This window comes from Alnus glutinosa, chromosome 1 (genome assembly GCF_958979055.1).
Source record: "Alnus glutinosa chromosome 1, dhAlnGlut1.1, whole genome shotgun sequence".
NCBI lineage: Eukaryota > Viridiplantae > Streptophyta > Magnoliopsida > Fagales > Betulaceae > Alnus > Alnus glutinosa.
The window spans coordinates 50921415-50934091 of NC_084886.1; the positions used below are offsets into that span (position 1 = coordinate 50921415).

Here is a 12677-nt window from a genome sequence, read left to right on the forward strand (position 1 = left end):
CCAGGGGCGTATTTGAATCTCAACGGGTAGAATTGTGCCGGAGATGGTGCATGGTGTTTTATTAATAAGCATGCTATTAATACGGTGTCGTCTGGGAGCATTTTATAAGTTTTGTCATTTACGTGTATTTGAGCATTTTCTTAAGGGGCATAATAGAAAGAACGCTCTTAAAAATCACATGGAAGTCACGTGACTCTACTTCCGTTATCGATTTAGAACGGAGGCTGACAGAATACCCGACATTGAATGATTTTAATAAATACATACACTCAATTGAACGTTTTGCTACATCGGTATCCTTAAGTGAAAAAAAACATTATAGTTTAATACCCTTTTGTGAAGTTTCCCCTTCATTTTTTAGATAAATAGATATTCCTAGAAGAATAGAATTGAGTTGCCAAAGAAATCCAATTTTTATTTTAACCCAAAAGTAAACTAATAAAATAAATAATCTTAAGAATTATGGGTGGCCGGCCACCCTAACAAAACATGGAAAGTGGTTAGGCCACCCCCTAAGCTTTGTCGAGGGAGGCCGCAACCACCCCTGATAGCACTGGGGTGGTCGCAGCCACCCGTGATGCTCATTAGAAGTAGTGCACACCGATTGCCGATGCTAGTTATCTCTAATGCCTCTATTTCATTAACCGATCGGAAAAGAATTAAATTGCCCGATTTATTTAACATCCTAAATTATCATATCAAAGGCCTATTTTTCTGTTGCCTGACCTGATCTTGAGGTATCAACTTTCAGTCGTACTGATCATGGAAGTAAAATATTTAAAATCAATAATTTTAAATGGGTCCTACAGATCCAATTTGAGGCAGAATGTTTTGGAATGCCAAAAGAATTAAAATGTCCGTGAAATAATTTAAGCTTGGATAAAAAAAAAAAAAAAAAAAAAAAAAAAAAAAAAAAAAAAAAAAAAAAAAAAAAAGCGGAGCTCAACTGGAGCAACACAGCCTCTTTGGCCTCTATATACTCTCTGGCATTTCTCAAACAACAACATTTTATCAGCAAGCTACTCCAACAACAACTTGCAGAAGTTAGAAAATTTCTATTCTGATAATCATTTGGATATTATACATAAATAACAAGGGGGTAAACCACACCAGCGACAAAAAATTTTGATTCCAATATCTATCAGCAAAAAAAAAAAAAAAAAAGTTTATGAAAACAGTATTATTTAGCTGTGAAAAAGATACATAACGGATAACCACCTGGCACAGTTACCCACAAGGGGTTAGCTTTTTATTGCCAGCACCCCGAGGATTATCATCTTTCCAGTCATCCCAAGCTCTTGCCTTCTCTTGGGCAGCATCATCATCTTCATCATCCTCCTCCTCGGCGCCTGGCCTCGGCGGCTTCCTATTGTCCTTGTACCACGAGGAATTGGCTTCCTCCATAAGTTTTGCATTCCTTTCTTGCCATGTGTTCATCATCTCCATCTCCGTTAGACCAGCTTCCTCAATGCTCATGGTCGGCAACCTTCAAAAAAAAAAAAAAAAATCAATTTAGCATCTTGGAATGAGATGTATGAAACAACCAAAAAGATTCCTTCCTCTAAGCAGAAGACTAGTTTTTTCCATAACAATTTTCTATGGAAATAGACTACAGAAATCATTCCTACCTTCCCGAATAAAACATAAGCAGAGACTAGCCCTACAAGAAATCAAGCTTTCCGTTTCCTTATACATGTATCTTTTTATCTATGAGGCGATGGAAATTTACCTATGAGAAGGTTGGAAAACCTGAGCTGCCATCCTTTGCCTTTCACTAGTTAGGCTTCCACCCACAAGACTCGCTGGTCCAAATATCAGTGGCTGGTGTTTGTGGTCATGTGCCTGTGAAACCGTTGCTCTCCCTTCTAAAACATCTTGTGCAAATGTAGCACATGTGATAGGCTGTGCTGGCTTAGTATACTGTGCTCGAACTGCAGAATCACGATGCCAAGCTTCTGCTCTCTTGGTTCGATCATCAAGAACATCTCGAGAGAACTCCTCTCCTTCCTGAATTATATGAAGTTCATGTCAGAAAATGTTATATGTACAAAAACCAACAAATTACACACTATGGTAATCATATTGGAAAGAAAAAGAAACAAAAATGACTATATCTAATCTGCATATATACATAAATACACACACATACACACATAATGATCAGACCATGATTCTGCACGCATCATAGGTACCACTCTAAACAAGCAAGAGTAGAACAATTTAATAAAATATGAGTAACTACAGCCAAACTAACTCTTATCAACCATATTAATACCTTTGATTGTTTTTCCTTTATAGCAGAGAGCATCTCTTCCTCCTTCTTCAGCAATTCAAGCAGATCAAAAGCCTGAAAGGTTCACATGACATAAGATTCAATAAGATTTGGAAAAAAGAAAAAGAAAAAAAGAACTTGGCAGATTCTATTGAAGACAGAAAACCTACGTTACAGATTGCCAAAGAAATGGTGGTAAGCCAGGCCTGCACAAGGAGAATAGTATGATTTCAGTCAAACTCCAATAGCTTCAAAAAAACTGAATAAAGACAAACTATGTAATTGACATTTGACAAAATACGCTTGGCATAATCAGTTCATAAGTCAAATAAGCCTTTCACTTTTTATGCTCAAGGAAAAAACAAGATCTTTTAAAGGTTCAGAATACATGATTACTCATCATATAAATTAGGTCCTGAAATTGTTGAATAGAGAAACAAAACAACTTTCCGTTTTAATATCCAAAATCATGCTTATTTAAAATGAAATCAAAATAACCATCACTCTTGAATATTAACAGAGGAAAATACATTTTACATCACATTTGCAAGACCAATAAGTGCATTTCTTTAATACACAACTTAGTGCTTATATTATCATCTGCCGATGGTAATCTAAAAAGTTGTGGCTTACTCATGGCACACAATCCAATATAGTAGAACTCATATTGGAAGAAAGAATCACCCAAATGTCAGTAAATGTATCTGCATTTAAAAAGCCTTGAGATCTTATTGACTGCACCAGAAATACATTCAGATTAAAGATGTAAATCAGATAAAATACAACTAGATTTCAAGCATATAGAAAGAAAACCAATGAGGGATAAGGTGGCCACTATGGGACAAGACCAAATCAAGCAGAATTACAAAAAGCAATCTCTAAAAACAGATGTGGCTTTAAACCAACAATTAGAACCTTTTCTGGTAAGTACCACCAACCAGAACGAATAAACAACAGTCCTATACATATGAAATGACCAATCAGCTAACCTCTCTTTCTTCCTCTCCATCGTCATCCAGCACATCTTCTTCTCCTGCCTCAACAGGAGTGGATAAAGCAGCTGCTCTACTAGAACGCCCACGCCGCTCCTTTCGTTCCTTTATTTCCAGCAATTTCACTTCTGCAGCTCTTTCGCGTCTGAATCGAGCAATCTAGACAGGCACAAGAAGAATAAGCACTATATTACAAAAAGACATTTCTATTTCACATTTTCATCCTCCAGCATATTCAGCACATGCAACTTTCAGGTCTTAGAAAATATTAAAGAGTCAACAGCACAGTCACACGGACTTTGAACCTCTCTAGAGGGTTTGAGTCATACATTGTACTTCATGCTTATTATAGATGAAATAGTATTCAAAATTAAAATTAAAACTACCTTGCGAGCCCTCCGATCGGCAAGAGAATTTGGACCCCCTTGTGTGGATGTTTCTAATTCCTCTTCCGGCACAAGTTCCATTGCCTCACAAAAAGATATGAATTCCTAAAAGTGTCGCCCTCTCAATAAGTGTCAACAATAACATAACAACTTTTTTCCCATAACAGAGCTTCAAACTATTCTTCAGGTAATGAAGAGTATTCACCTTTAATTTTGCCTGGGAAGCCTTAAGAATCTGTATCCTGTCATCTTGTACAACTTTTTCAGTCAACTCAGCAAGATAAAATGTTACCTGTAGGCAAGAATTCATTAAACCAAACTCAGAGAACTATTAAGTTTGCAAGTAAGCTAGTGATTATAAAAACCATAAACAATGTGATGAAGCTTCTAAAGTTGTGCTAAAGTCCAACTTAACCCCACAAAAGTATTTTTCTCTCTCTCAATGCAACATCTAGAAAGAAAAATCCATGATTTCAGCCAGATCCTCATCAAACTAATGGATACCATGCACCAAGATGCAAAGGCATTCCACATTCATGTTTATTCATCTCGTCTCCCAGACTTTCTACAATGTATTGATAAATCTCAAAAATGTAAGACACCTCAATTCATCACATCTAAAGTTCCCCAAGAAAGGTCTTGCTCATTCAAAATGCTTCAAGTAGCCGTAGACTAAGGGCACACTGTTGATATTTTTGAAGGAAAAGCTTCACTTACCCCACCCCCGCGCCAGATGTTTAGGCGTTTTTGCAATCATACCCTCAAAGTTTAAAAATTTGCATTGTCGGGTTACCATGTTTAAGGATTTAAGAATATCACCATTCCATTAGAATTTTTTGTTAACTTAACAAATGACGCTAAAATACCGAAAATACCATTGTTTTAATTCTTTAATTAGGGTAATTTTGTATTTTATAAGTTTTATTTACCATTTAATTTAACCCTACAACATGAAATACCGACATTGCAAATTTTTAAGTTTTAAGAGTATGATTGCAAAAACACCAATACACCCAAGGGGTTAAGTGAAGTTTTCCCATTATTAAATTACAAAAGACCTCCTATGTGCTTTTATGTAGCATTAAAGACACGAGGATAAATCCATAGCAGAAGACCAGAGCCATATTTGAATCAGTGGTTTAGGAACACTTGGTTCCTTTAGAAGGATAATGGTTGGCCTTAAGCCAACATTTATTAGATGTCAACTTTAATAATGCAATGGACTTCTTCCTCGGAATTCAGTGCGAATGACAACAAAACCACCCAACTTTTGTCAGACGCCAATAGCAAGTATAACATATTTCCTCATACATGACGCCCTTATATTAGAAACATCCTCTCCCTTCCCAACCCAAAAAAAAGAAAAGACAAAAAAGACACTTAGTGTTCCAAGCTAAAAATGAAATCCAGTTTTCAGTACACTATATTTGGTTGAGGAAAAAAAAACAAAGTTATTTACCAAAAAAAAGGTACCTTAGTTATATACTGCTTTTTCCCCTAAAAATTGAGAAACTTTATCAAACAAAAAAGAATCATTACTAGCTCATTCTGGACAGCTTCACGTTTTATTAACTTCCCAAATTATGCAATCCATTTTCCCTTCTTTTGTTTCAAATTTTCCTCATGTTTCCTTAAGTGAGAAACTCAACTTAGCTAATGGTTTCAGTATGTTCAATACCTACTAGCAGAATATCAAGTCAACCTAAATCTTCTTTGTGTCCTTACGCCCCAATCACAATCATTACAAGACTTATGACTATAACATACTTTCTTTTTCCTTTTGATAACTTCTCTTTCCACATTTTCTTAGCAAACAAACAGAGAACTAGTTTCTCTCTCTTCCTCCATTTCACGCCGATTCTTTCCCAGCAACCAACCAAACCGTTAAAGAAAAACCCAGTTCAGTCCACGAATAAAGCAATAAAAAAAATTTCAATATTTTAAAAATTACATAACCAAAACCAAAAACTACCAGGAGGTATTTGAGATTGGCGGTGCTGATATCGTCCTTGGTCTCGTTCGCCGAGAACAACCCCAGCTTGTTTACCATGTCCTCGCACTTCTCGAGAGCCTCGCAACCCTTCCTCACGAGCTCCTAATTTTTACAAATTTCACACAAAATCAAAACCCCCAAAACCCACAATCAAATCTAACGAACCCTAAATTAAAAAGCTTATAGGGGTGGACGAGCGTACCTGATCGGCTCTGGACTCCGTGGCGGTTGAATGGATCTTTCGGGCTTTTTCGAAGAGCGCTGGGAGAGCGAGGTCCTCCATATTGCCTTCAACCATTGGTGAGCTTATCGAACCCCTAGAAATTGGGAATTTGAGGGTGGTGGGGTGAAATTAGAATTTAGAACTAGTGGAAAATAGAAATGGCGGTGGAGTGATTGGCGAAATGAGATTGAGATTTCGAAGAAGCGGGGAGAGAGGGAGGGAGATATTTATAGGACCATGGTCTTCAGCTAACACCACTCACAACAATTGCCTCTTCATATTTAATTTTTCTTTATATCTTTAATAAAAATTACAAATAGGCCCATATATATATATATATATATATATATATATATATATATATATATATATATATATATATTTGTAAATGTCAAACTTAATATTTGTTAGATTTTCTCTCTAAATTTAAAGAGTAAAAAAAGATAATGTTATAATTTTTTTAATAATATTTTTTTTGCAAACCGTGTCAAATTAGAGAAAAATATTATTTATTTAAATACAATGGTATTCATGGTAGTTATTGTGAATGATTAAAAAATAATATTTATTTTTGATAGTTTTAAAAAATGATTAACTAAAACTCTTAAAGTATATTTTTAGAGTTAAATTTAAAGAAATTATGAAGAGGTCATTGTAAATACCCTAACTAGGCCCACGTAAGAGCACTAGCATCAACTTCCCTAAATCTCATTTCATTTCTTACATGTAAGAAAAACTCATAAAAAATCATTCGAATCAGATTTCCTTATTGTTCCCTAAACTAAGGAAACACCGAGGGAACCAAAAGTTGTATCATACATCTAGGAAAATAAAAGTAGTTCCTTTTGCATTATTTTAATATAATTTTTTTTTTTTTTTTTTAAAAAAAAAAAAAACCTTATTTTTTCTCTTTCATTCATCTAACATTTATTTGAAATAATAAGGAAACTATTGTGGAGTTCATTTAAATAGGGAAACAAAAATTGGTATGAAAATTTAGAAATAATTGCATCATTAGTCCCTGGAGTTGGCCATAATTATTTTTTACTCCCTGTGGTTCAAAAATTTCATGGGAGGTCCTCGTAATAAACAATAATTACGAATCACTACCTAGACTAATGTTCCATCCACTAAGTTAACAGATTCTATTAGTCAGTCACGTCACACCCAATAGGAAGCCGACACATGTCCATTATAATAAAAAAAATCTAATAAAAATAAAAATAAAAATATTTGTTTTTAAAAAAAAAAAAAAATTAATAAGACAAAGGGATGGCTGCCGGGGGGGTGGCTGTCGGTAAGGTTAGCAAAACGGGTATGCGGGTCGACCCGTGAAAACATGTGACCCGTTTAAGTTATACCCAAACACGACCCGTTTATGTTAACGGGGTTGGACTCTAGACACGACACGATACGGCAATTTCACGGGTCACCCCACATGACCTGTGAAACCCATTTAGCATAATTGGTTGTATCGGGTCGACACGACCCGTTTGACTCATTTAGCTTAAAAGTGATTTTTTTTTTTTTGGGTATTTAAATGAAATAATAAAATATTATATTGGCCACTCTAGCTTAAGGTGAAGGTGCACATTAGGGAAATAATTGAAGCTTAGCAAGCCATACTACTGGAATAGTTTCAGTAGCAATTGTGAATTCATAAAAAAAAAAAAAAAATGTATTGAGCCAAGCACAAACCTCTTAAGGCTCAGGTCAAGTTTGAGCCTTTAGTATGTATCAATTCAAACTTGAGCAATTAATGTTTGACTCAGTTTGGTACATAGTACCCCTAGTTGTTTCAACACTGTAAAGCGGTTGTTTTGTATACGTTGCTACTAAGGATTATGTTCAATTGACAGTTATACTCTGTACATTTGGATGCCAACCAGAAGTGCTATTATTAGTATATTGAAAGTCTTTCTTTACATTTTATCTTGCCTTTTCTTTTTCAATCAAAATTTTAAATCTAAAAGATAAAGATGCATTTGTATTATCTCTTAAAATATTATTTAAAAGCACTTGATAACTCATTTCATTCAAATCATTGCTGCTGTCACTTTTTATTTTATTTTGTTCTTTTATTTTCAAAACTATTGGTGACCATAGATGATTTTGTATGGATGAAGTTGAGAGGCTTTATAGACTGTAGTCTTTTGTTGGTAAGGAGTTAGGTTTGATAACGTTGATGACTATGTTTCTAGCACCAAATCACCTAATATGCTTAATTGTCTAATCAAATAACAAAAAAAAAAAACTACATCGTCATTACAAATTTACAAATACAAATACAAAAAACTATATCATCATTACATCATAATTGTCCACTATTGATTCCTTGAATGACCCACAAATATGCTAATTGTCTATCTGATTGGGTCCAGCACGGGTTAGTTTGACATGCCCATCTTTGTCATTCAGCTCCAACACCTAAAAGAAAAAACAGAGTAATTACATTGGGAGGTGAAAAAGTTCTGAAGATTTTCTCTATGGCTCCAAAACAGAGGACGATAATCAAATATGGAGAATTTCTATCAAGTGTTTGTTTTTTCAGCATGGTTCATGCCAAAATATGTAATCCTGAAGTACAATCCTCAAGCTATTTTATGAAGACCATGCTAAAACACAGAAAATAAAATAAGAACAAAAGAAAGAATAGGGAATCTCACAGGAACTATGATAAGTCTTGAATTATTCGATTCAAGACCTCTTAATTTGCATTTGTTAGACCTAGTTCTTGTTGTATATATAACGTGTTGTTGTAGTTTTTGTGTTTTGTCTTATTTTCAGGTCTTAATTGAAATCTAGTTCAAAACACCTGAATTAGACCTGAAAATACATCAAGGGCGATTTGGTCATTTCCAGAGTTTAAAGTTGCTCCTGCCAAGTGAAGAATCGGCTAAGGCAAATCAATTGATCGACTTTATAATCGATTGATCGAATTTGGATATTTTCGGAACAATCTGGAACAATGTTGACATATCACTTTTCCTTGATATTTTAAATATCTTAGATATTTTCTAGATATTTCTAGATATTTTTAGATATTTTCTAGATATTTTCAGATATTTCCAAATATCTCTTATCTTATCTCTTCTTTAGATATTATTTTGTAAATCTCTTCTCCTATAAATAGAGAGCAACATGAGAGGTAGAAGTATGCATCTTCTTGGGACTTCAATTTTCTCAGATGTATCTTCTTAGTTAATTTTAATGCTTTTCATTTCCGTTTGTAATCTGAATCTTCTTTGATTAATACAGTGTTCTTAGTTTATTTAAATCTTGTTTTCTTTACTGTTTTTCTTTAATTTCATGCTTAAATTAGTTTACTTCATGTCTAGCTAATTTAGTTCTTAGGGTTTGATCAAAATCCAATCCAAAAACCATGAAGTGTTCTTGAGGTTCTTAGGATTTTCTTTAGATGTTTGATGATTGTTAAGGGCTAGAGGATCTCAAAACCCATGCTAAAAGGCTTTGTTTTCAAGATTCCAATCTAATTATTCATGAAAAAGAGTTAAACTTGTCTATGAGTTTTCTTAGATTTCTTGAGTAAAACCAACGTTCTTGGAAACAAGAACGATGTTTTTTGCAATGATGCTATTTGACATGATGTGTGATTTCTCATTAGAGTCACCTTATAGGGTATGCTAGGGAACACCAATCATTTCACACCTTTGGTAGTCTAAAATGTTTTTCAATTGTAGTTTAAACTTTATGTGAAATGGTTTGGTGTGAAACTAGATATTTTATCATTGTGGCCTAATTAGGGTTTTCATGTATTGTGTATACTTATTAGGATGTTTTATAAAGTAGTAAGCTAGGGAGCATTAATCCCCCACACCTTTGGTAGTATAAACGTTTTTCAATTATAGATTAATCTTTACGTGGTAAGTGTTTGATGTGAAACTAGGTGTTTTATAACTACGTCCTAACGAAAGTATTTTCATGTTGAGGTCGTCGTAATGGTTGACGCCCATTACGCGCTCATATCATGCATGTTAGGAAGATCCATATAGACTTTAAGCATTTCATTGGTTGATGATTGGATAAGATCAACACCCTAAGTTTTTTATAAGTTTGTTTTCAATTTCCGCTTTCATTCCTTCACTTTATTGTTGTAGCTTCAATTCTACAACTCTTGCTTTTATTTTTATCTTTAAGTTAAGTTAAATACGTTCATTTAAATATCCTATTACGCAAAACAACCAATAATCTCTGTGATTCGATCACCCTTACTATAGTACAATCGATATGTACTATTGCGAGTGGTAAACTTATAAATTTAAGATCCACGTAGCCGCTTGGCGCGCTACCAAACTACTACTATCCAATGTCAAAACATCCTCTTCTTCGTTATCCACCTTCATTAAAGTTTGTTCTATATCAAAAGATAAAATAAATTAATGTCATTAAAGTAAGATAAAAAAAAAAATACAAGTAAATGAATAAATTAAATATGCAAACAACTAGTATTACCTTGCTCTCCATATAACCAATCTCTAGTGCAAATCAATGCCTCAACAATATTAGGCTTGAGTGAATTCTTATACTGATCAATCACACGTCCACCAATACTAAAAGTGGATTCTGAAGCAACAATAGAAATAGGAATATTCAAAATATCACGAGCCATGGCAGCGATTTCAGGATAACGAAATTCATTTCCTTTCCAAAATGAAAGGATGTCAAATGTCGTATTCTTCTCCAAATACTTGGGTTCATCCAAATAAAGTTCTAATTGAGTCTTTTGTGCATCAGGATCGACTCCATCAAATGCTAGAAAATCATACATGAAAAGAGATAATATAAACATCAAGTTAGTAAGTGGTTATGAGTATATATACTAAGTTACTAACAAGCTAAGAAACTTGTAATATTATTTACCTTTTCACAATCTGAGTCTTCTTGGGGCTGAACAACTGTGGAGCTTGAAGTCGTAGGAGCACTATACTCCATAAAAAGTTTGGTTAACGTTTTCGTCACATTCTCATACTCTTGAGATTCAGCTCTTCGTATAGTAGTACTTTACAAGGCGCAGCTTGTAACGAGGATCTAAGACAACTGCAATGGTTGGAGGGCTCTAGACGACTACGTATGTGGATTTTAAATTTAAAAGCTTTACCACTCGCAATAGTACGTATCAATTGTACTATAGTAAGAGTTATCGAACCATAGAGATTTGAGGATTGTTTTGCATAATGGGATATTTAAGGAGCGTATTTAACTTAGCTTAAAAATAAAAACAAAGTAAAGGTTGTAGAATTGAAGCTACAACGGGTAAGGTAAAGTAAAGCGGGAAAATGAAACAAACTTATAAGAAATTTAGAGTAATGATCGCATCAAATCCTAAACCAATGGTATGCTTAAAGTCTAAATGAATCTTCCTAACATGCATGATATGAGTGCGTAATGGGCGTCAACCATTCCGACGATCTCGATATGAAAATACTTTAGTTAAGATGCAATGTAAAGCACCTAGTTTTACATTAAACAACTCCACGTAAAGATTAATCTATAATTGAAAAATATTTTACACTACCAAATGTGTGAAGTGATTAATGCTCCTTACCTTACTACTCTATAAAACATCATAATAAGCGTACATAATCCGTGAAAACCCTAATTAGGCCACAATGATAAAGTATATAGTTTCACACCGATCTATTTCACGTAAAAGTTACACTATAATTGAAAAACATTTTAGACTACCAAAAGTGTGAAACGACCGGTACTCACTAGCATATCCTATAAGGTGACACTAATAAGTAAACACACATCATGTCAAATAGCATCATTGCAAAAGACGTCGTTCTCTTTAAAGAACGTTGATTTTACTCAAGAAATCTAAGAAAATTCATACACAAGTTAAACTATTTTTCATGAATAAATGGATTGAAATCTTGAAGACAAAACCTTTTAGCATGTGTTTTGCAATCCTCTAGCCCTTCACAATCATCAAACACATCTAGAAAACCCTAAAAATATCAAGAACATCCCATGGTTTTGGAAGAGATTTTGATCAAAACCCTAAGGTAGACTTTAGCTATGTATAATTGAATCTAATTTAAGCATGAAAATTAATGAAAACAATAAAGAATAAGCTAGAAAATTGAAGAACAACAACTATATTGAACCTCTAAAATTTGGATTACAAGAAAAGAAAGGAAAAGAAAAACAAACTAAGCTAAGAACATGAAATTTAAAGAAGAAATACAAAGGAATTAAGCTTTCTGGATTTCGGCCCAGAAAGTTACATCAAAGTAAACTAAAACACAAGAAATTAAAGTGATACACCTGAGAAAATTCGAAACCCCCAAAAGGTGCATAAAATAAACCTAAATCCTAATTCCATATATATAGGAAATTGGATTTACAAAAAGACTACAAGAGTTAATTCTAGCCAAGTATTCAGAGCTGGTCGCCATCCATTTCTATCTATAGAACTCAACTTTTGATTTGGATCGCATAAAGATTTGGAAATATCTGGACCTTCTGGAAGATGCGAAGTCGATCGATCGATTGTATCATGTTTTGAGAATAGATCGATCGAAGTTGGGTCGACTGAAAGTCGATCGATCGAATTATTGGCTGTACAAATAATCGATTGATCGAAATGCCTTGGACGATTTTCATCTTTTTAGGATCAACCTTGAACTCTGGAAATGACCAAATTGCCCTTGATGTATTTTCAGGTCTAATTCGAGTGTTTTGAACTAGATTTCAACTAAGACCTGAAAATAAGACATAACACAAAATTACAACAAAACGTTATATATACAACACAAACTAGGTTTAACAAATGCAAATTAAGGGC

The 12677-nt window shown here is 34.0% G+C and overlaps 1 protein-coding gene across 1 annotated transcript; it reads right to left on the reverse strand.

Moving 5' to 3' along the window:
• Nucleotides 1-1035: 1035 nt before the first annotated feature.
• Nucleotides 1036-6133, reverse strand: LOC133857397 (PP2A regulatory subunit TAP46). The gene is made up of 9 exons (XM_062292660.1): nt 5846-6133; nt 5623-5745; nt 3856-3942; nt 3651-3755; nt 3262-3423; nt 2443-2478; nt 2276-2347; nt 1730-2007; nt 1036-1486 (listed from the first exon to the last, which is right to left on the reverse strand). Exons 1-9 carry the CDS (start codon nt 5939-5941, stop codon nt 1228-1230), a joined length of 1218 nt encoding a protein of 405 aa, XP_062148644.1. The 5' UTR covers nt 5942-6133; the 3' UTR covers nt 1036-1227.
• Nucleotides 6134-12677: the final 6544 nt, after the last annotated feature.